Source organism: Pyrus communis, chromosome 5 (assembly GCF_963583255.1).
Source record: "Pyrus communis chromosome 5, drPyrComm1.1, whole genome shotgun sequence".
Taxonomy (NCBI): Eukaryota; Viridiplantae; Streptophyta; class Magnoliopsida; order Rosales; family Rosaceae; genus Pyrus; species Pyrus communis.
This window is the reverse complement of record NC_084807.1, coordinates 19,301,890-19,326,047: the sequence shown is the minus strand read 5'-3', so window position 1 is coordinate 19,326,047 and position 24,158 is coordinate 19,301,890. Positions and strand designations below refer to the sequence as shown.

General features: G+C 37.8%; 5 protein-coding genes and 1 non-coding gene across 6 annotated transcripts; 3 read left to right on the top strand and 3 right to left on the bottom strand.

The window, feature by feature from the left end:
- Positions 1-1,517: 1,517 nt before the first annotated feature.
- LOC137733298 (protein yippee-like At4g27745) lies at positions 1,518-2,713 on the bottom strand. Its single transcript, XM_068472450.1, has 2 exons — positions 2,621-2,713; positions 1,518-1,878 (listed from the first exon to the last, which is right to left on the bottom strand). Exons 1-2 carry the CDS (start codon positions 2,711-2,713, stop codon positions 1,651-1,653), a joined length of 321 nt encoding a protein of 106 aa, XP_068328551.1. The 3' UTR covers positions 1,518-1,650.
- A 3,496-nt stretch (positions 2,714-6,209) lies between these two features.
- Positions 6,210-9,221, bottom strand: LOC137735444 (probable serine/threonine-protein kinase WNK10). Its single transcript, XM_068474867.1, has 7 exons — positions 9,082-9,221; positions 8,652-8,689; positions 8,263-8,490; positions 7,951-8,171; positions 7,710-7,867; positions 7,209-7,605; positions 6,210-7,113 (listed from the first exon to the last, which is right to left on the bottom strand). The coding sequence occupies exons 1-7, from the start codon at positions 9,196-9,198 to the stop codon at positions 6,374-6,376; spliced, it is 1,899 nt and encodes a 632-aa protein (XP_068330968.1). The 5' UTR covers positions 9,199-9,221; the 3' UTR covers positions 6,210-6,373.
- Positions 9,222-11,055: 1,834 nt separating this feature from the next.
- TRNAV-AAC (transfer RNA valine (anticodon AAC)) lies at positions 11,056-11,129 on the top strand. The gene has a single exon. It is a non-coding gene; the product is annotated as a tRNA-Val (tRNA).
- Positions 11,130-11,386: 257 nt separating this feature from the next.
- Positions 11,387-16,429, top strand: LOC137734132 (bifunctional fucokinase/fucose pyrophosphorylase). The gene is made up of 7 exons (XM_068473426.1): positions 11,387-11,732; positions 12,032-12,323; positions 12,682-13,046; positions 13,416-13,542; positions 13,653-14,666; positions 14,843-15,576; positions 15,877-16,429. Exons 1-7 carry the CDS (start codon positions 11,406-11,408, stop codon positions 16,273-16,275), a joined length of 3,258 nt encoding a protein of 1,085 aa, XP_068329527.1. The 5' UTR covers positions 11,387-11,405; the 3' UTR covers positions 16,276-16,429.
- A 956-nt stretch (positions 16,430-17,385) lies between these two features.
- Positions 17,386-19,840, top strand: LOC137734635 (protein LEAD-SENSITIVE 1). The gene is made up of 2 exons (XM_068473886.1): positions 17,386-17,638; positions 18,964-19,840. The coding sequence occupies exons 1-2, from the start codon at positions 17,545-17,547 to the stop codon at positions 19,647-19,649; spliced, it is 780 nt and encodes a 259-aa protein (XP_068329987.1). The 5' UTR covers positions 17,386-17,544; the 3' UTR covers positions 19,650-19,840.
- A 234-nt stretch (positions 19,841-20,074) lies between these two features.
- On the bottom strand, positions 20,075-22,595 carry LOC137734360 (aluminum-activated malate transporter 10-like). Its single transcript, XM_068473637.1, has 6 exons — positions 22,256-22,595; positions 21,702-21,842; positions 21,305-21,577; positions 20,888-21,003; positions 20,647-20,802; positions 20,075-20,563 (listed from the first exon to the last, which is right to left on the bottom strand). Exons 1-6 carry the CDS (start codon positions 22,593-22,595, stop codon positions 20,075-20,077), a joined length of 1,515 nt encoding a protein of 504 aa, XP_068329738.1.
- Between the last annotated feature and the right edge of the window lie 1,563 nt (positions 22,596-24,158).

Genomic DNA, 24,158 nt, shown 5'->3' with positions numbered 1-24,158 from the left:
ATTGATTTTGCAGAAGTGCAAGAATTTTTAAACTAATCTTGCATAATTGTTAGAGTTTTGGAATTGATCTTGCAAAAGTGCATAAATTTTGAAACTGATCTTGTTGAAGCACAATAAATTTTAAAAATGATATTGTAGAAGTGCATGAACTATGAAACTGATCTTGTAGAAGTGCAAGAAAATTTTAAAACTGATCTTATAGAAGTGCAAAAAAAATTTAAAACTGATCTTGTAGAAGTGCATAAACTGTGAAACTGATATTACAGAATCAAAAATTAGTCTTTACTGATCTTAAATCAGTTTATAGTTTTAACTTGGTTAAGTAACAAGTTTATTAGGATCATGGCTGAATTTTTAAATGAAGTTATATGAAATGTATTTTGTGTTTTTGCCTAAGCTCTCTATATGATTATAGAGCAAGATTTGATAAGTTACTGTAAACAAATTGAAATTCATTTATCAACCGATTTTTTTTTTCTTTTATTTGAATTTGTTTTGATAATTCTTTTAACCACTGTGATTTTAGGTCTTTATTGAAAGCCCCGGTAAGATTTTTATTTAGACCCATTGTAAGCATCATATCCTTAATTTGTACGTATTTCAATGTTCAATGAATATCATACTTTCTTCAAAAAAAATTATCGAAGGAATGGATATTTAATATACACCCACATGACACAACACTATTGGCTTGTTGGGCCATATGCATGACAAGTCAGCCAATTAATGAAATTCTTAACGAAATTGGATGGTAGAGGCAGCATTGATGAGTCAGTCAATAGATAAAGGACCGATTTGATGAATCTGAAACTGAAAGAAAAAAAAATATATATCATTGGGCTAAATTCTGAAAATGAAGTTTATTATTTTAGGTGTTAATAAAAATTAAGTCGAACTGTTCAAGCTTGTTCAGAGAACTGAGTTGACCAAAGCCATATAAAAGTTCATATTTAGTTTACAAGCCAAGCCGAGTTTGAACTTGAAAGTTAGAGTCGAGCCCAACTAGAACTTGAAACAATTATTTGATTCGAGCTTGAGCTTGCGGTTATGAGCTTTTTCTGAGCTTAAGCACTATTAATATTACCTGACCCGAACTTGATCACCTCGACAGTCGGTTTGGCATGTGGAAACCCAGAAGCAACACTGCCAGCAAAGGCAATTAGAGAGAAGGTGGTGGTGTTCAGAACACCAAGTCCGTGCAAGCACCGAAGCTCTACGGTTTATCTCAGTAAAGCATGATTGCAGATCAGAGTATGGATCAACAAGGAAGAGGGATGCTAGTGGAATAAGAAGAAAAGGACAAATCGATATGGAGAGCATGGGAAAACACAACCGAAAGAAGGAAGAGGAGACAGAGAGGAAGTGGAGATAGAGAGGAAAAGGAGAATGTATAACCAACCATGGTCGAAGCTAGGGTTGGCGACACTAGATTTGAACAAAAAATCAACATGATTACAAATTGACTTATATGTCAAATCGTCTGACAAATAAAATTTTCGTTCATGAATAAAGGTCAACTTTATTATTATTTACAAAAGGATACCACCATATCCGAATTGGAAATTAAGAGTTTCTTTGTACAAGACGAATAGAAACTTATGAACAATCAATCACAACAAATTCCACAACCCGAACTGATGAGTACATATGCTACCAATTGATCTTAACAATCTTAAATTTTTCAAGAACGAATTTTCCTTCTTTGTACTTCTGCAATTCCTCATAAGCCTTGACATATTTCCAGCCTAACACTTCCCCACAATCATAGCAGTGTACATCAGCAACTGTGTGGAGACCTGTGATCAGATGCCGATCCTCTTTAGGCCCTACGACCACGTTTGTTGCATGGGAGAACAGAAAGGCCCTGCCACGGCTTGCCTAACAAAGCAAAGCATACCATATATATGTATACATATATGGCACAAAGATCTTCAAATATTTGCAAAGTACTCCATATATAGTGTTTAAATTATATGAGATGATGCTTGTCTTGTCACACTATTGTTTTTATCTTTTTCTATTTTTTTTTTCACAACATGAAGAATTAAACTCCAGACCCAACCTAATCGTGACTCATTTCTCCACCCACTCTCATCATTTGTGTTGCCTTATCCGGCTATTAGGACTTGCCTACAATATGGAAATCATTGTGGTATATACATTATTTTGGTACTGTCATGCATTTTGACTTTACCACACTCTAGTACATACGTGATTGATTTGAGATACCGTCACAATGACTTCCCCGTTGTAGATAAGTTTCTCTCTTTGAACTGTAAATTTAAACAAGAATTCACGAATCAACGAAAGACATTTAACTAATAATGCATCTGCTCATTGGTAGCCTGAAGACATGACATATCAATTATGTACTATTGAATCCGTCTAATCAATTAATAGTCGGATAACATAACATAGTATACTATTTATGGCAAATAAAAACATTTCCATAACTGAAACTTCATGTTCTGTATAATCAAATATAACACTCCAGACCAGATTTTCAATGCAATGACACACTATTAAATCTGATGCAATGACCCAATTGCCAGAACAATTGCTGTAAACTGCATAATAGTAAATAGAGATATGGAGGAGAAATCACATGTGCTTGGATCACCTGAAAAGCTTTAGAGACAATATCATCATGACAGCAAACATGATTCTGGCACTTGTAGCAACCATAAAGCCTTGGCCCAGCTAAATCAGCCATTGATTGGAGGATTTGCTTAACAGCAATATATATCACTTTAATTTAATTGCTGCAAGAAAATTACAAAAACAGGAAGAAATTAAAGTCACATACCAATTAACTGCTAATTAAGCTTGATATTAACCACCGGCACCAAGCCAAAGCTGATCATCTTCTCCAAGCAATCACCTAATTGAACAACTACAAAACCATTGAAGCAGACATCAATTATTGAGATGAAATATATAATATAGAATTATCAAATGAGGAGGGAATCAAAACAAGATATATTGGATAAACAAATGCGATGATTAAGACAGGATTGTTAATTAAGTAGGCTTTTAATATCTGTTGCGTCCCAATCCATCCTTATTTAAAATGAAGAATCTGGAAGAAATAATGATACCAGTCAAGCATTGTTGTTTCTTACCTGAATGCCCATCCACCACAAGAAAAACAGCAAAAAGCAAGACTATTTCAATTTTCTCCTCCGGACAAAATATATATAGGTAGGGTTTTGGGGTTTTTAATTTTTTAGTGATGCAGTCACGATTCTCATGAGACACGCCACATTTTGGTAGCTAAAGAAATCTGATGGGGCCATAAGTTAAAAAAAGGGCGGCAAGGCTGAAATATGTGTAATTCTTTTACTTGTACTCCAGGCCTTTGTTCCTTTATGCCCAAGGTAACGTTGTATATACAAGGGTGTTAACCCTGTATATGCAATGTTAGGTTTTGGGCAACAAAATAATTTAATTGGTTGTTAAAGTGTCTTCAATTGATGAAAAATTAGATATTAGAGCTTTGATTCTTATAGTACGAAGGGATTAACAATTTTTTTAGGAACTTAATTTGTATTCAAATATAATTTAGAGACTAAATAGGCCGTTTATTATTTAATTATTCAGTATCTAAACTACATATTAATAAAACTCTCTTTATCAACTAAAAGAGGATGAAAAGACCATTTAGTCGTATATCACAACAAAAAGTTAAGGGCAGTAATGTAATTTCATAAAACAAAATTTTGTTATTTTTTATTCAAGTCTTTACCTACAGTTCTCTCTCACTCTCTTCCTTTCTCTTTCAATTTTAAAAATAATAAATAAAAAAAAACAAATTCATACCCTTTTTGTGTGTGGACATATACTAGTATTGTATAAGAAAAGTGATATTGTATAAGAGCAACTCCACCTCTAAAAAACCCCTAGTCAAGAGTCAATTCAATTCACCCAAATGAATACTAATTGAGTGCAGTGAATAGTAACTGCCCAAGTGCATCTCTACCTCTAAACTGAATAACCAAGTCAATATGTATTTAAATACTATTAATTTTTTTATAAAATAATTTAATTTTAAATTTTGGATAGGATTTTTAGCCAATCTTGTCACGTCACGTGTCATTATCTGAAAGTACAATTTTTGTGAAAGATGAATAGGTATTTATATAAAAAAAATATTTCGTTTTATTTTTTTCTGTATTTTTAAACAATTTTTATAAATTTTTATTAAATTAATTAATCTGGACCGTTGGATTTCAAAAAAATTGAAATCCAATAGCTCAAAAATGGGCACACGGCCAATGGTAAGATTTCTAACATTATTTTTTATTTTAGTCGGAACGCACGCCCACGCACTGGCACTAGCAGCTAAAAAATTTAATTCACATGAGGTCGGGTATTGGGTCAGTCAATTTTAAAAAAAATGGGGAGGCGCCTTCGTACCAAATTGCTCTCATGCGCTTCCATATTTACCCTACCCTGCCACTCTTTCTGTCTTACAGAACAACACCTTTAAACCCTAACCCTAGCATCTCGCTTGCAAAGTGGTTTCTTTAAGCTTCTCCCTTAACTGTTCGTCTCCAAACCCTAATCTCATTGTTTCTCCTATGTTAATTTTGTAATATTTAGTTTAATTTTTTTTTTTCTTAGGGTTTTGAGCCCTAAAATTGGGTTTTCTCTCTATCTGATTCAGTGGGTCTTCGGTCTTCCTAGTTATGTAAATGAGCTTCTTTCCTTCTCTCAATTTTTACTTTGTTTGGATTTATGATGAAAAGTGGGTACCTTTTAATTTTGTTTCATTGTAAGTATTTAAATATTCATAGATTTTGATGAATTTCATTCAATGAGAGATTTTGTAAGATTTGAGAATGGATGGTAAGCACAACAAAATCCTATCTCCACCCGTAGGATTTCTTTTCAACCCCCTCACTTTCTTTCTCTCTCTTTACTCTGCAACTCGAGCTTTCTTTCTCACTCTCAATTTTCTCTGAGAAACCCATCCTTTCTTCCTTTTGGCGTCTCAGCCACCCACCCACCCCACCCCACCAAGGTGACTTGAATGAGATCTGTCACCTGGCCTGCTTTCTATTCTCTTTTAATCAAATTATTCTTTTGGTTTATAGAATTCGATTCAATTTGACCATTATACAATTTCTTAACTACTCAATTGTCCTCTTCTCTTCTTTTTACTTGGTATTATTATATGATATATCATGGTCTCAATTCCGAGCATGTTAGTTCATTATGTTGACTTGAATATACACATGAAGCCCTCAACCCAACCATTTTATCTACCCTTAGAATCATTTTGAATCTTCTTCTTCAGTTGGAAGTGAGAGGTTTTAGGTTCGAATCTCGTGGATGGTGAATTTAATACCGAATTAGGCTACCCATTGTGTGATTTAGCCAAACTCTCTCTCCTCTTAGTGTAAAAATATCGATGTACTAAAAAAAAAGAAAAATTAATCTTATTTTTTATTTAAAGAATAATTTTTAAATGAGAAGAGAGTCTCAAAATCTATTCAAATATTTAATCAAAGTCCATAAGAATCCTTTCAAATCTTTAAACAAAATCCATAAGAATCGTTAAAAAGTTGCAAGGATTATACAATTCCTTGAAATCTGTCACTTAAAAAAGTTTTTTAAAAACCTCTGAAATCCACATTGAATAACCGGTAGTGTGATTTGTTGGTGGTTGTTTATAAGCACACACAATGTGATGACACCTCGAAATCGAAAATAATTGCAGAGAGCGGGGGAGATTTGTGGTTAGAGGCTTTAGGAAATGGAGTTTTGCCGAGGTTTTGAAGGGTATGCGTAATGTGAGAGCTGATTTTCGTTTTGCGCTCGCAGGTTAAGATTAAAAAAGAGATGATACAGCCCATCTTTTATCCTGGACGACTACAAGAATGCGCCCAAAACTGAAGGTTGGTTTCATGTTTTTCTCGTTCTAGCCTTTTACTTTGTTCTTCTGCGGTCTGTAAATCCTGCCATTTGTTTACGTTTCTTGGTGCTTCTCTTGAATTCAATATGCGTGATCTCAAGCTACGTCAACCTTGTGAAATATGCTATTGATCGAATGCGGTTTGGTATTTTTCAGCTATACTTGTTAGAATAGCTGACAAACCCGAAGCATTATGTTATCAGTTGTGATCATCCATCTGCAAAAAGAAGCTGAGGATGCATTAGCAAATCCGGTAATCTATTCATACTCAACAAACAAAAGTAACAGGATATCAGCATAAAATTTAGTCCCGAGAATGATCGCGACTGCTGAAAAAAGTGAGCCGCATCCGATCCAAGGGTTAAACATCACGTCGACGCTTAAATAGAGTTACCAGTCAACAATATACAAGGGAAACGAGTTATGGAAAAAAATTGGGTTCAGTAGGGCTCTAAATTAGCCAACGGCCACTTTCTTCTTTTCTAACCATCTCTTTCTGGTCATTTCCAATGCTTTCTCCCTCATCCTTGAAAGTTCCTGGAACCACCGCTGGTACTGTGACTCAATCATTTCGAGTTCCAACTTTGAATCGCCATCCAGATCATTTTCTACCAAAGATGGAGAATAACAGCTGCTTGTCAAGCTCGTATCTTTTGATAAATCGTGTCCATGCAACTGAAACTGCAACTTCTTTATGATTCCATTCACTGGGAAGCCTCCTCCTTCATTGCTAGCATAATCGCTCTGTAACTTGCTGTCATCGAAATATGAATACCTCGGCTCTACTTCAGAAGTATTGCAATTAACAGATTCATTGGCAAAATCAGCAAAGCTTGGATAAGAGGTAATTCCACCATTAAAATTGATGGTATCAGGGTTATCACAGGAGTGGCCACCTTGCTCGACCATCAAACCATCAGGAGCACCAGATGGCACTGAACCCCACAGGCTTGACAATGATGGTTTTCCATTTTTACGGACTAAGGATCCGCCACAAAGACTCGCTGGTCCAGTTGAGGAATAATCGGATGAGGGCTTCCAACCAGGTAGAAGTTTCATTATCAAGTAATCGATAAACTCAGCAATGAAAGCCACATCATGATCTGCTAATTCCAGTTGTTCAACCATCTCGCTCGCCACAGACACTGCAGTATCACTAGCAATGTAAAAGAGAAAATGTATATTCCTCACCTTACCTGTAAGATGCAGAAAAGTCATGCTATTACATTCCTGACAGGAATAACAATACTAGACATAATTGTATATCCAATTTCCCAGTTTGCATACTTACCACATGCATCAGCTATACGCAAGGTCAATGATACTGAATCGTCGTCATTTTTTATCCCGCTTAACCTGAACTCGTTGTTCTTATGTGTCCTTTGAAATTCCAGAACCAGTGGACTCCCATTGTTGCTTCCTGTACATGTGGTTATAGATAGCTGCTTGTAGTCAATATCTATGTCCATGGATAAAGGCCCAGACTCTGGTAAATTTGTTGCTTTTAGACTCTGGTTAGGCAACCGTAAGGGATCGCGGATTGGTTCCTTTGGATTGTCAACTTGAAGGAATGCATCTCTGAGCAACTCTTTCGCCGATACCCTCTCAGATGCTGGAACCAGACATTTTTCAATGAACTCCTTGATTTGGGGGTCATTCACCTTCCCAAGGGCTGCAGGTTTAATGCCCTGCAAAAGAACATACCAGAAATAAGATTCCTGTGGAACCAAGTGATTCTACTTTAAACAGCCAACAGAAGGAATGATGATATTCCGATGATTCCTCAACTTACAGAGGTAACCTTCTTAAATATTTGAGCAGGACTTTTGCATTCACTATATGGATACTCAAAAGTAATCATCTCTAACATGCACATTCCGAAGGAGTATATGTCAACGAGTTCATTATATTCCTCTTCATAGAGCTCTGGAGCCATAAACTCGGGAGTCCCTTACGTAGAGAAAAGAAAAAGTTTCAGTACTTGTTTAGACGGTCTAACCAAGAGATAACATCTGATGTTATAGATTTCTTACCAATCACACTGCGAGCAGTAGGCTGCTGCATAACAGTTGCCAATCCAAGGTCTCCGATTTTAACTTCTCCATGATTTCCATTAATGAAAATATTGTCACATTTTAAGTCTCTATGAATGATGGGGGGGCTATGACTCTGGAGAAAGGCTAAACCTCGGAGAATCTGCCTTGCCCAGTTCCTTATGGCCTTTGTATCCACATTTTTATGCTTCTTACGATATCTAATAACCAAAACGTGCGCAGTTAGTTTGATTTCATATAATGCAGTTAAACGATACAAAGACAGAATGAGAAGGAATCAATAGAACATACTGCCTTAGGCTTCCAGATGTGAAGAGCTCCGTAATCATGTTAATCGTATTTTTCTGATCATCCACCCATGAACTATACAACTTAATAATATTTTCATGTTTCAGTGATTTCAGAAGATGAACTTCAGAATACAATTTTTCCAAATCTTCTGGTGACCGCAAGACAGCATCGATCTTCACCCGGCTCCAAGCCACTTCTATTCCATCAACTTCATCGAATGCCTTGTAGCTGCAAATAATGAATGAGATACCCAAAATTTAAAAAATTAATGATAATTCTTAAATTTAACGAAACTTTTGTTCCTAAAAGTAACGAAATCCAGAAAACAAAAGTGAAGGAAAAAAAAAAAAAAAAAAAAAACTACAAAGAGAAAGGTCTCAGAACCGTACACAGTCTTGAAGGCACCCTTGCCCAAGATTTCATTGTACTGTTACCAGAAAATAAGAAAAAAAATGAATTAAAGGAGAAATAAAAGACTGAACGGAAGGGGAAACACAATCTTCTCAGTTCTAACAAAAAATAAGAATTCATTTGTTTCCTATCTAAATCGGCTCGAAAGCTAGCTGCTTAATCTGATGAACAATCTTGCACTCACATATACAATCTGATACCAATTCATTTGAAACAACAAAATTAATCAGTCACTAAAACAAAAGCAACAAAGTTACAAAATGTACAATCCATTCAACAAAATTGAACCTTTCCATCAAAATGTGACGCATCACTACACGAAATTCAACATATCGAAACCATATAAAAATTGCAGCTTGAACACAATCTTTATTCCACAATCCAAAATGTGCAAGTTGTGATATTTACCCGAACATATCGATTGCTTGGGTCCTTCTCTACAAAATCGACCTCTTCATCGAGGAGCTTCGCCACTGGAAACATCTCATTACTTGCTGGCGATACCAATCCGACCCCTGAATTCATTTCCTGCCAAGAACCAAACAGCTCCCGCACCAGAAAGACAAGGACCTTTTCTTTTTTATCTATTTTTTTCTTCTAGCAAATAATTTAGTGGGTCAAATTTTCTAATTTAGAAAATGTATTCTTCTCTCATTCAGCTATAGAAAGTAAACGCCGTTGATTGGGTCAAAAAAAAAAAAAAAAAAAAAACGACGACGCAGCAACAGCTCATAGAAGGCTTCAGAAGCGATGCAGAAGAAATCGAATGCCGACTGGAAGCAGAATCGGCATTCGACGGCGGCGGATGGAACCAATGAACCGGCTGAGTTTAAAACCCCAAGTTCCATGCAACGCGGTTTTGTCATTCTCTACGCGAATATCATCGCGACCCACTTGGCGAAAGCCATCCCTGAAGTGAACCCAAGTGGCGGCGAGGGGGTCAGAAGCGGCGGTGGAGATCGGACATTAGGATTGACCAGAGGGAGAAGACGAAGGCGGTGGCAGAGCAAAATTCGACCGTTGGGCGAGGGGTTGAGAGATGGAGGGACCGCAAAATCTGAACCGAGGAAAAATGGGAGAAAAAAGCGAGAAGAAAATGGGGTTGGAATTTGAGAGTGAGAGAGAGAGAGAGAGAGAGAGAGAGGAGAGCGGGGACGCGGGGGGGGGGGGGGGGGGCGGTTTTCATTTTTGGGGACGCGCGAAATTCAAGCTCAAAACACACACGTGTGTGGATGGTTCATTTTTTGCTGTTTTATATCTTTTCTTTTTTAAAGAAAAATTAAATAAATAGATTTGCGTAGAAAAATAGTTTGTGCTATTCACACTATCTTTTTAACTTTTGCCTATTAATACTAGCATTTGCTGACACACTTTATGTGTATGAATACACTTTTTTAGAAAATAAGAAGGAGAGAGAGAGAGAGAGAGAGAGAGAGAGAGAGAGAGAACGTGGGGGGGGGAGTGGGAAGGTTTTTATTTTTATTTTTTTATTTTATTTTAATATTGAAAGTATTTTAACATCACTTTTAGGTGAGACTTCAATAAAAAACAGTAAAATTTGGACTTGTGAAATTACATTATTGCCCATCAATTTTTTTTTGTGTGATAGAAGACTAAGTAGTCTTTTCACCCTCTTTAGGTTGACAAACATGATTTCATTAATTAATAGAGAGATTTTTGAATTTATTTGATCTGATACTCGAAAATTAATAAGGATGTGTAAGAAGTAAAAATTGTGTATGAATAGTACCACACAAAAAAAATTGATAGCAGTGACCAATGACATCATCTAGAGGGTACATCTCATAAAGAAAACCATCTACGATTTATCTTCTAAACAACACACGATATAGAAGATAATGAGAAATTAACATAAACCAAAGATAAATTTAAATCATATTATTATGACTGGCTTATTATGAGGTTTGACCTACTCCTCCATCTCTTAGTGTAATTAATATTGTTTGATAAAAAAATAAAAAAAACTAACTATGTGACTAAATTTTTTTTCGATGCTGATACTATGTTTTATTCAAACTTACATAAAATTTAATTGGTCAAAAGTTTTTTTTCTTATTTTTTTGGGACAAATTGATATTTCACATTAATAAATTTGTTTAAGTTACAAATAAAGAATTCAAACTCGAGAATAGAGAGAGGAGTAGATTAAACATTTTAGGTTATGACTAGAAAATTAAAATATGGAAATATAATTAAATGAAGATCTAAAACAACGGTAGCATTATTGGAAAAACAAGCATGCAATTCAAACTCCTTAAATAAATATATGGTTATAGAACTTTGGTGCTTTCCCATAAGCTAAATGTTACTGATAATTTTATACCAGTATATAAGTAATAAATTGACCAAAACGAACAAAAGGGTTTCGTGGTGTAGTTGGTTATCACGTCAGTCTAACACACTGAAGGTCTCCGGTTCGAACCCGGGCGAAGCCATTTCCTTTTTACAACTCATCCAACATTTTTTCACTTTTTAATATTCGTTAAACGACGTGTCGTACACTGACAAACAAAGACGACGTTCTATCAGCTGTTTCACCGACAAAAATCGACGACGACCCACCGCCGGATGACCCGACATTATCACACCACCTGTTCGGCTTTCTGTTAAATGATCGGTCCATCAGTATCAGCGTACTGAGAGATTCAACATCTGAAAGTCTCACCACTCAAGCTTTCTCTCAGATTCTCATATTCTCAGATTCCCGGAAAATGGATACCAAATTCTCGCGATCCAAACAGAAGGCTGACGCGGCAGCTGTGCTCCGGAAATCATGGTTCCACCTTAGGCTGTCGGTAAGGCACCCGACCCGGGTTCCCACTTGGGACGCCATCGTATTGACGGCGGCTAGCCCCGAGCAGGCCGAGCTCTACGAGTGGCAGCTCACTCGCGCCAAGCGGGTGGGCCGCATAGCCGCCTCCACGATCACACTCGCTGTGCCTGACCCCCACGGCCAGCGCATCGGCTCCGGCGCCGCCACTCTCCACGCCATTCACGCCCTCGCCAAGCATTACCGTACGTTGGGCCTACATTCAAAGGTAACACTGTTCTGAGTTTGGTAATTGGCTTGCATTGTAGATATGTGTGATTAAATTTACGAAAATTTTGTGAAATTGCCATGTGGGTTAGCTTAAATTTTCACTAATTATGATTTGGGTAGCTTAATTTTCACTAAACAGGCAAAAGGGTATGTAATTTGTTAAATTTACAGCAAATTGAAGAAGAAAGGTGGCCACTTTACTCTTAAATGTCATCAGCAAGTGGCTAAATTTTCACTAATTGTGATGTGGGCTAGTTTTTTTGTTTGTATCTGTAAGCTGTTTCATTTCAAAAGCAGGTGGCAGCTACAAGCAATGGCGGTTTTGGGTTCTCGGAGTCAAGTCGAAATGCAAGTGGCAATGAAATGGATGATGATCTCTCGGAAATGGTTACCTTCATTGCCAAGAGGCATATATTATTGCTTCATGCTGGTGGTGATTCGAAAAGGGTCCCCTGGGCAAATCCCATGGGGAAAGTTTTCCTGCCACTTCCGTATCTGGCAGCTGACGACCCTGACGGGCCAGTCCCGCTGCTTTTTGATCATATCCTTGCAATTGCTTCTTGTGCAAGACAAGCTTTTAAAAATGAAGGTTGGTTGTTCTGTCTATTGCAATATAAGTGAGACTTGGCCATCTCTTTGTTATGAGAATTTGTAGTCGGTGTCCAATGAACTTTTCACATTCTATCTTTTAACACTAGTTAACTATATCATATGGGGCCAATTCTTTTAGGAGTGCTTTAGCAGGCAGGGTTGAGAAATGTGTCTAAGGTCATTTGATTCCATGAAAGAAATATAGATAATATTGCCATCTGAGAGTTCGAAAGTTGAATTTGTAATTAATTTGTTTATTTTGTTTTGCATTTGTTCTGTCAACCGTATCTTGTGGTTAATGTCACTGGGTTCATCTCTCCAAGCATCATGTGTAAATGATGTTTCATTCTTTGCAGGTGGAATATTTACTATGACTGGAGACGTACTTCCATGTTTTGATGCCTCCAACATGGTGCTTCCAGAGGACACATCCTGTATCATAACTGTTCCCATCACCCTTGATATTGCGTCTAACCATGGTGTTGTTGTGGCATCTAAGAGTAGAAATGTAGAAAAAAGTTATCCTGTCAGCTTTGTTGATAATCTCTTACAGAAACCTAGCGTAGACGAACTTGTTAAGAACAATGCAATTCTTGATGATGGTAGAACACTTCTTGATACTGGAATAATAGCGGTTAGAGGTAAGGGGTGGGAGGAGCTTGTTACACTTGCATGTTCCTGCCAACCAATGATTTCAGAACTTCTGAAGACCAGAAAGGAGGTAAGTTACTATTTCGATGAGCTTTCATTGCATGTTGTCCTGCAAGTGTATAGTTTATGATATAAATTCAACTGGATTCTTATTGTAGGCTTTGCAGTAAAATCCTATGTATAGGACCGGGTTTCTCCAAGTGTGAAATTCTCAGTGATTTTGGGAAGGTTTTAAATTTTTAACAGAGTAATGCTAGGTAAACCAACTTTTAAGACCAAACTTACAAACTGTGTGATGTGTCACCAATAGGAAATAAGCACGTTAATCAATAGTTAAGTAATAATCCAATCATCAACAACCACATCATATGGTCTACAAAATATGGTTTAAATAGATGGTCCATTACCCTTTTTAATAATGTCCTTGGATTTTTCACAGATGAGCTTATATGAAGATCTTGTAGCAGCTTGGGTACCTGCAAAGCATGATTGGTTGCGACTGCGCCCTTCAGGCGAAGAACTGGTCAGCAGATTAGGAAAACAGAAGATGTTTAGCTACTGTGCTTGTATGTGTTACCTTGATGCGATTATCCATATATTTAACATTTTCAACTTTTTTTTCTTTTATATGATTATTAGTTCCTATATGATTTCTGCTTCTTGATTTTAACTGCAGATGATTTGTCGTTCTTACATTTTGGAACTTCAAGTGAGGTATTGGATCATCTGAGTGGAGCTGCCTCGGGACTGGTCGGTCAAAGACACCAGTGTTCTATCCCAGCAAGCACTCTATCTGACATTGCAGCATCTGCTGTTCTTCTTTCTAGCAAAATTGCGCCTGCTGTCTCGATTGGGGAAGATTCTCTTATATATGATTCAACCATTCCGAGTAGAATGCAAGTTGGTTCTCTGTCCATAGTTGTTGGTGTTAATGTTCCAGAAGTAAATAGTATTGTTGCAGAAAATTCATTTAGATTCATACTTCCGGATCGCCATTGTCTTTGGGAGGTTCCTCTAGTCGGACACAGTGGAAGAGTCATAGTATATTGTGGCCTCCATGATAACCCCAAGGTTTCACTCTCTAAGGATGGCACTTTTTGTGGGAAACCCTGGAGGAAGGTCGTGCAAGATTTAGGAATCCAAGAAAATGATCTATGGAGCTCAATGGGTACTCATGAAAAGTGTTTGTGGAATTCAAAAATATTCCCCATTCTTTCTTACTTTGAGATGCTAACTTTGGCATCGTGGTTGATGGGCTTGAGTGATGAAAATTCTGAGCATTTGCTTTCTCTGTGGAGAAGTTCACCTCGTGTCAGTTTAGAGGAGTTGCATAGATCAATTGATTTTTCAAAGATGTGTCATGGTTCAATTGATCATCAAGCAGACCTTGCAGCTGGAATCGCTAAAGCATGCATTAATTATGGGGTGCTGGGCCGCAATTTATATCGATTGTGTGAAGAAGTTCTGCAAAAGGAAGATTTAGGAGTCAAAGTATGTGAGGAATTTCTAAGTCTTTGTCCAGGACTCCTGGAGCAGAACTCTAAGATTATTCCCAAAAGCCGAGCATTCCAGGTTCAAGTTGATCTTCTTCGAGCATGCAGCAATGAAACAACGGCACGTAAGTTGGAGCACAAAGTTTGGAATGCTGTTGCTGATGAAACAGCTTCAGCTGTAAAATATGGTTTTAAAGGTAGAGTCAATTATTCGTATCTCAATAATGGCATAATTCTTAGTAATCTCATCCACATTTTAAAATCAAGATACTACTCATTTTGGAACTCATGTTTCTTGTCTGATCGTTCTGTGGTCTTTAAAGGACCAGAAACTCACAAAACGCTTTTTTTTTTTATAATCTATGGTCTGTAGAACATCTCTATGAGGCTCCCAGCGATATCTCTATTCTGTCCCATAAGAACAATGATTTCGACGGCTGTGTGGATCATTCATTCCACCCCAGAAAGGTGAAGGTTGAATTACCAGTTCGTGTGGATTTTGTTGGGGGTTGGAGTGACACTCCTCCATGGAGCTTGGAGCGCGCTGGTTGTGTTCTGAATATGGCAATAAGTTTGGAAGGTTCTCTTCCAATTGGCACCATCATTGAGACAACGAAAAAAACTGGTGTCTGTATTAGTGATGATGCTGGAAATGAGTTACACATTAAGGACCTAACCTCAATTGCCACACCATTTGATGACAATGATCCATTTCGGCTTGTCAAATCCGCACTGCTTGTGACTGGCATTATTCACGAAAATGCTCTTGCATCCAGGGGTCTGCAGATCAGGACATGGGCTTGCGTACCTCGTGGAAGTGGCTTGGGGACTTCAAGCATCTTAGCAGCTGCAGTTGTGAAGGGACTTCTTCAGATTACCGATGGAGATGAAAGTAATGAAAATGTTGCGAGACTTGTTCTTGTATTAGAGCAGCTCATGGGGACAGGTGGTGGTTGGCAGGATCAGATTGGGGGTCTCTACCCGGGTGTTAAATGTACTTCAAGTTTTCCTGGTATCCCATTGCGACTACAAGTCGTCCCACTCTTGGCTTCCCCACCGTTAATTTCAGAGTTGCAGCAACGCTTGCTTGTGGTTTTTACCGGTCAAGTATGTGGCATCCTTTCAATTTCAACTTTAGATAATGCATAATTCTTCTTGCCTGCAATAAGTAAATAACAATTAAACATGGCATTACATAATTGTGTGTTCAATCGTGAAAAGCGTAGAAGCGTGCTGGTCAAGTTAACGATTGCAGGGTCTTGTTCTACACACACGCACTTTAGTTACTGGACCCTAATATGATGTTGCTTTATTCTTCATGTCCAAGCTCATGCATCTCATGTTCTCAAAGAAAACACGTCTGTATTTGCATGTATATGAAATAATGTAATTGTGATATTTGTGTAGGTTCGACTTGCACACCAAGTCTTGCAAAAGGTGGTAACCCGCTACCTCCGAAGGGACAACCTTCTTGTATCCAGCATCAAGCGCCTCGCTGAACTGGCCAAGATTGGGAGAGAAGCGTTGATGAACTGTGACATAGACGACCTTGGGGAGATAATGCTAGAGGCTTGGAGGCTGCATCAAGAACTCGACCCTTACTGCAGTAACGAGTTTGTGGATCAACTCTTCAGATTTGCACACCCGTACTGCTCCGGCTACAAGCTCGTGGGTGCTGGAGGCGGAGGCTTTGCCTTGCTGCTTGCCAAGGATGCCAAGCTGGCAAAGGAACTAAGGCACTTGCTGGAACAAGATTCCAATTTTGACGTCAAAGTATACAACTGGAACATCTTCTTAGATAATTGATTAGGTTGATTCTTAGCTTCTTGTAACATTCTTTAATGTATATTAATATTAATTTAGAATTACGTACGATAATTACTGGATATAAGTTTCGGTTGTTGTATTAATTTGAAAATAATTCAAATTTTTATTTGTATGGAAATAAATATAGAATAAATTCATGATTCGGTTCATTTAAAAATCGTAATATTACAATGCATTTAATCATTGTAAATACTTTGTATTTTTTTATTTAAAATTTAAGCTTATTATCAAGCGGCAAAAGAGAAAAGGGGAAAAAAAAGGAGAAAATAAAAGAAAGCCAAGTGGCAAAAACAAATCATGAACATGAAACACGCATCGCGTGAAATCATGGCAAAGAATCCAAAGCATTCGGCCTTCCTTTCTTTTTTTTTTTTGTTCCCATTAATTGCGTTGCTAAAGGACCAAATTAAAAACAAGAAACTGTTGAGTGTAACGGTAATATTGTGATAAAGTAATGAGAGTTTTAACGTAAATAAATATAAATATATATAGAAAAATAATTTTCACTCGTAAGTCAAGTCACAACAGCAAGTGGCTCTCTATCACAGAGGTAGAGATAAATGTTACTTTTGAACAACAACGTGAGTTTGAACTCCGTCGGTTTTCTAATCTAACAAATCTATCATTTCAAAAAAAAAATGGTAAAGTTACAACACCACGTGATTGTGTGAATGTAGCATAAAAAATTCGAAAAAGAAAAAAAAAAAAACCCCACAAAATTACAAGAAATTGATTAGTGAAAGGTGACAAAAGAAAAAGAGAACGACAGGAGCAAAATTATGAAGTGGAGCCTCCCTTAAGTCTCTTGCAAATTCCACTTGGAAGAAAAACAAGGGAAGGGAATAAAGGGGGTCATCATCCTCCATTTCAATTTCATCATCAAAGTTGGTCATGATTATTCATGACCCAGAAAATTAAAATCCGAAAATATTTCATGTTAATGTTGTATAAATTATATAAAAATTGGTAAAGGTCGTTGAACTGCTTCTTTGGTGAGCCAATCCTTTTGTGCCGCACCCATTAATTTTTGTATTAATTTTTAATTTAATGTAATCTTTTATATAGAGTCATAGACTCTCCAAGTTTCATCCTTTAGCGTTTGTGGGTCAGTCCAGTCAGTCAATCTATCTACATTTTTTTGTGGAGTCAATTTTTACGTTGCAACCGGTTTGCTTTGCTTATGGTGTAATTGCAGAAAGCCGCAGAAAGCCAGAAGCAGAAGCAGAAGCAGAAGCAGTCTATAGAGAGATGGGTTTGCTGACGAACAGAGTTGAGAGAAATGAGGTTAAGCCAGGAGACCACATCTACACCTACAGAGCTGTATTCGCCTACTCTCACCATGGTTCTCTCTCCCTCCCCTTCTTTTCCTTGTTTTTATTTCATTTAGTTTTCTGGGTATTTAATTAATTCTTGGTTATATATTTTCTTCTTGAAGAATACACAATGTGGGTTCATGGAGTGATGGGATCTCTGGGTTTCTTGCATTTCTTCCATTTGTTTGTTTAATTCTAATTTCTGGGTTCGATTCTCAGCTGAATTATTGCATCTTGTTTCCTTGAATTTCAAGTTTCTTTGCCTGCAAGTTTATGATTGTTGATTCCTTGATTAAAGCCTCTTCCCAGTCCAAAAAGCAAATACCTGTTGACTTCTTGCAGTCAAAATAAAAAAAAAATTGTTACAGTTCGGATAGTAGTAATTTTCTTCTAATTGATTGCTTAGATCACCATTGACTTTTTGTTTGAATTTGTTGAGTTGTTCTTCAAATCGTTCGATTACACGGATGATCGTTCTGTGATGTGATGTGACTGAATTTTTCTGCCCTTGATTTCTACTGATTATTTCGGCATGATGATTAAAGATGACTAGTTTCTCTTACCCGTACAAGACATGATTCCATAGCCACCAGGAGCTTCAAAGTTCACTTCTTTTAATTTTCCACTTTTTCTTAACCTTGTTAAGTCATCAAATTCGCTTATGAAATCGTTTTAAGCACTAACTTCTGTTTCGGATATTGTTCATTGGATGGTTTGTATGGCTCAACACAGGAAAACAGAAATCGACTGAAGTATTTGTTCCTTCTCTTGTTGAACTTGAGGGAGTAGACTGTGTTTCCCCTTCCTTTTTCTGTTGCTCGTAACCTATTAACATTGCTGACTTGCAGTATTCAACCGTAACTTGGACTTGAAAACTGAATTCCTCAATCAATGTTGTCATATAAGTTCCCCGATTGCTAGAATAAACACAGTTTCTCTTTTGATTTAACTAAGATGTCTCATCACAAGTTACAACATGCTATGGACTTGCAAAATGTACTTGGGAATATTATATGAAGAATAAGTCTGCATCTGTGCCGTGAACTTCACATTTGGGTGGTTTGATTTAACCTGCGTAACGGAATGTCATAGAAAAATGGGTGCCTACTTCAACATAAAGTTTTCTCTCATCATCATCTTTAGCACCTGCTAAACGATTTATTTCCCCCGATTTTGTTCTTCCCATTGCAATTTTCAGTTTTGTTCATTCTGTCAGATAAATTCCAATTTTTGAATGTCAAATCTTGCTCAAATCATACAGTGCTTGGTTCATTTGAACTTATTTCTCTCTCGTGTTACTCTCATGTTTGGATCGAGTTTAACCACGAGCTGTGTTGAAAATGACATGATGCAGGTATTTATCTTGGGGGAAGCAAGGTGGTCCATTTTAGACCCAAAAGAAGTTTGAACTCCAGCACTGAATCATCATCTGATGTTTATGATTCAATGTCCTGTCCCACCACTCCTGACTGTGGATTCCGGCAACCCAACAGTGGCGTTGTCCTCTCGTGCCTGGACTGCTTCCTGAAAAATGGATCTCTTTACTGCTTTGAATATGGGGTTAGCCCTTCAGTTTTCCTTGCAAAAGTACGGGGCGGCACATGCACCACTGCAGCATCCGACCCATCAGAAACGGTTGTCCACCGTGCCATGTATCTTCTTCAAAATGGATTTGGCAACTACGATATTTTTCAAAACAACTGCGAGGATTTTGCTATGTATTGCAAAACCGGTCTCTTGATAATAGACAAGCAAGGTGTGGGAAGAAGTGGTCAAGCTTCTTCTATTATTGGTGCCCCATTGGCAGCCATTCTTTCTTCTCCTATGAAGTTGTTGATGCCAAGCCCGGTTGGTGTGGCAACTGTAACAGCTGGGATGTACTGTATGAGCAGGTATGCAACTGATATTGGCGTTCGAACTGACGTGATCAAGGTCGCCGTGGAGGATTTGGCCGTGAACTTGGGTTGGGGCAGTGACCATGAGGGGGAAGTCACTGAGGACGATGATTCTGATTCCTCTCTTACACAGATTACCAGATGATTGAACATGGTTCTTGTGCAAGTCCAGTGCCGTTGAATAAGCATTTGTCGATCTTAATGACTGAATTACTGATATGGGTTTTACAACTCATTTGAAACTCACATAATAGTGTCTTATAATTCATGCATGGAATGAATGAAAGCAGTACTTATCTGGTGTCCGTAATCGATGCTACTATTTGATTTTTCACTCCAAAATGGTCATCTTGCACTCTTCCATCCGTTGTTTTTTAAAATTGAGAAAGAAAATTGGAAAATAAATTTCAACCAAATCGAGAATGTTTCAAATTAGTTGCGCATTATTGGTAAATCGTAATCGCAAAATCAACTGTTCAAACAGACTTGTTTTCTGTACATATACAAAGTTAATAGAAGCAGCACTCTGTAACACAGATTTTTCGAAGGGCCTCCATTGGCTTCATAATCTTAGGTACCATACGGCAATGCGCAATTGGCATGGGGGACTGTCACAGTGACATTCCCGTTGAATGGAAGTTTCTCTCCTGCGGAGGGCTTGTCGCCGGGCTGGTGTTGCGTTTTATTTCCTTGGGGTGCAGGCTTCATATCTGCCTGGACTGCAAGCTCATTGACTGCATCAACAATTCCACTGATTCTTGCTGCATTTTCAATAAGCAAAGACACCAATGTGGTCACCGGAAGAACCTCCACCAGTGGTGCTACGATGGGCTCTCCCTTGCCATCATCGTCGGTAGCTTCTGATGTCGGCAAAGCAAGCCAGATAGGCACAGATTTCAAAGATTTTTGAAGCTCCTGCACTGCTTTGTTCATTTCCCAAACCAATGAGTCAATCTCAGATGATTTTTTCATGGTTTTAATTGTTTTCGCCAGTTCTCTCAAGATTTCTGAAGAATGTTTGTTTGTTGTCTTACAGGCATTGCTGAAATGCTTCTTTAGGTTTCCGATTCCTGCCGGCGTCTGCCCATAAACAATAGGCAACTAAAAACTACATAATCTTAACAGAGATAATTTGTTAGGTGTAAAACGCCAACCTTAATTTCCGACTCCATACAAGCGCTGAGAGCCTCGACGCAGTAAGCAAAACTGCGCATCGATGCGCCAATCTTGAGGTACTGTTTCCATGGATGTTTGAAGTTGAAACTTCCATGTGCAGGCTCCCATCTCGCAAATTTAGCCTGCAAAATCGAATGCCCCCAGGGGAAAGAAAAATCAGCAAATCAATCTCGTTGCCTATCGATCCCATGTAACACGATCGCATACCATATTGTCTTCTGTTGCCTTCGAATCGAGCACACATTTATCCCCATTGATTTGCTTAGTAGAACAGTTGTCTTCAGTCACAGCTTCATTGTCTTTAAAGTACTCCAACACATATCCTGCAAAATATTGTCATTACTAATACTTTAAATTCTGCAAGGGGTAAAGAAAACGATAATTAGAGCTCGTTTAGGACTGCTTCTGTAAATCCAAATATTGCTTGTAAAAGCACTTGGGAGTGCTTCTTTAAGAAGCATCTAGCAGGTTCTTGTCCACAAAATGCTTCCATGACCAAGAAGCGGTTTTAAGTTTTTCTACCAAATGCTGTCAAAAGAACTTTTAGTTGGTAGAAGATGTTTTTAGCCTTTTCAGAAGCAGTCCAAAACAGGCCATTTAAGTATTGTAATTTGAGATATAGACCATCCAAGGAATCAGCCAGTTTCTCCAGGTTATTATAGATCAAACAGTGGAGCTGCTGACCAGACCAATTGGGATAAAAGAGAATGCTAATTAGAATGCAAAAGAAGGTCCCAATGCCAACAGTGAGCAGTCTATGGTAAGCCAACTCGAACAACTCTTCCACGCGATATCCAGAAATCGAAACTAAGCTGAAGGTGAGGATGAAGATGAGAGCACCATAATCGAATCGCGATTTGACAGGTGGGATGAACCGAGAGAAGGTGGCTGCCGAAGCTGCAAAAGTGAGCACCACATAAGTATTGTTTCACTAGAGCCTGCTTAAAATGTAAATTTAACTCGAGCGAAACACCAGCGAAATGATTATGAACCCGAAATTTAGAACAACAGATGCACATACCTAGGAGGAAAACTGAGGTTCCAATAATTATGGCCTCAAAATTTTGTCCTGCCTTGCAAGAAATCCAATGGACACCCAAGCCAAGTGATCCTGCAAGAAAGGTTCCTGCTGCTCTATTTATGCTTTTGTATAGTGTAGCACCTGCAATGAAATGGCCAATTGGTTACGTTTTTTTCACTTTAACTTGATGCTGTGGCAAATTTTGTACGGGAAGAGATTTCCACACATCTGTTTTATCCCGCTGCACAGCTCTCTTTTGCCAGCGTTTTTTATTTTATTTTATTTTTTTATTAAGGGTGAATCAAGGGACATAAGTAAAGAGAGTTGACCGGAAATTACTCCCCATTTGGTAATAACAAAAAGGAAAATTAATGAAAAATATTTGAAAACTTTGAGTTTTAACGATAAAGACAAAATAAAGGGTAAAGTGAATAGTACTATGATTGACTTTTTAGTGTAAAAATGTGGTTTTTCATTAAAGTGAATAATACCGAAAGCTAGTTAAAGTTCTTTAAAAAAAATTGGTTTTTTTTTTTTTTTCCAGTTTTACTCACCAACAGTTGATTCAAAAACTACCACAACAATCATAACCGCCCACATTGCGTTCCCACCTACACCTTCATACAAAGACCTCATGTAGTAAAAAAGCAACACGACTGAAATAGCCAACCCTACTTTGAGAGCATGGATCGCCTTTCTGGGCTCAGCAACTCCTAACTTCCATGCCTTCACTAAAAACCTCCAAACTTTCAGCAACAATCCTCCAACCACACCCTTCAACCCTAGCAACGCCTTGTCGACTAGCCCGGATTCTGGAACAGATGCATTGTTTGTCCCATCAGCAACATTGATTCCCCATTCGACACTCCCTAACACATCCTTTTCACTCACCATGTTGGCTAGGGCTCACAAGAACAACGGAATTAGGGCGGTTCGGACTAAATTGAAGCGCTTAGTGGTTTGCCTTCATATACGATCATTAAGCTTCCTGTGCCTTATATATTATTCACCAGAACTTTCAATTCCTTGAGCACATAGATTAATGGTCTTACAGAAAGCACTGAAAATACATGGCCTAAATTTGGTAAGCAGTTACTAGTATCGTCATCTCCATAAAGCTTAACTTAATGGTTTTGAATTAACAATGTCTTGGTGCTTTTATCTTGTCAGACAATTAAGTGGATAATATGTTTAAGTACAGAAACCACTTGTTGTTCAAAAGGTTTTAAATTGAGGACATGAACTTAACCATTAGGGTTGGGAGCATAAACCTAAAATCCCTAAAAAGCATGACCTAATTCTACACGTACTATTGCAGGGCTAATATTTTAGATTGTTTAATAAATAGAGGCCGAGAGCAATCCATGTCGTCTTTGATCATTGGAAATATTATGTCGAAGTGCCTATATAGCATTTTTTTTTCTTTATTTTTTATTTTTTTATTTTATGTCTGAATCGTCTTTGATCGACGAACTCTTAGCTTAATAGTACGTTAGCTCTTAATATTGAAAGAGAAAGGTTTCACGTTCAATTCCACCGTCTGATAAATAATTGTAAATATAGGATTTTCTGTGTGCTAGACTGCTAGTGCTACGTCAACGTGCCAAAATGTCGTGGCATTTAACTTTTTTGGCCACAATCTCTCCACGAGCTGTATCATTCAACACGCTAAGTACTTCGCTCTCTTCCGTTTCATCTGGTAAGAAACTTTTTCATTCATGCAACAGAGAAAGTTAGGGAATGAAAGTTAAACCATTACTTGTTGGTTAAGAAACTAATCAATGGAATACAATCATTTCTAAAAGAGACATGATGAACTTAAACCAACATTAAAGTATAACAAACCAGCTGAAATATGCTTGAACTTGTCAAAGTCATTGAGGAGGTTGCTACTACTTCAAATAATTTGTCCAATGACATGCTAACCAAACTTCGAGATTTGGTAGGTCTTGTTTCTTACGTTACGAGAAAAACTTCCTTACGACATCTTGGTCAATCAATTGGTCATGACTCATGCTTGAACTGACCAACTGATAATGGCTAGAACTATGCGATGTTGTGCATCGAGGGTTGTACTTACATCACACGGGCTAATGGGAGGCCTAAACTGATTCATGCTCAAGTTTTTCTCCTCATGTCAGAGAGCTTTATGGTTACCTTGGTTGAATAGCTTTAAACTTGATGCATTTTGGTTTGTAACACTATGTAAATGAGGATACCGGCAGGGATGGGAGCATTCCAGCATTCCACCTCCACCCAAATGGCTGACCTCACGAAGACCGAAAATGGGATTTCTATTACTAGAAGGCGTCCATTCAGATGAAATGTAGTGGTAAGCACAAACCTGATGAGATCCCCCTTTCCATCCTATTCATTCTTTAAACAGGCAAAGTCCCTTATGTAAGTAAAGAAAAGGGTTTGGGATCAACTTTAGGTTAAGAAGTCAAAGTAGTCGTG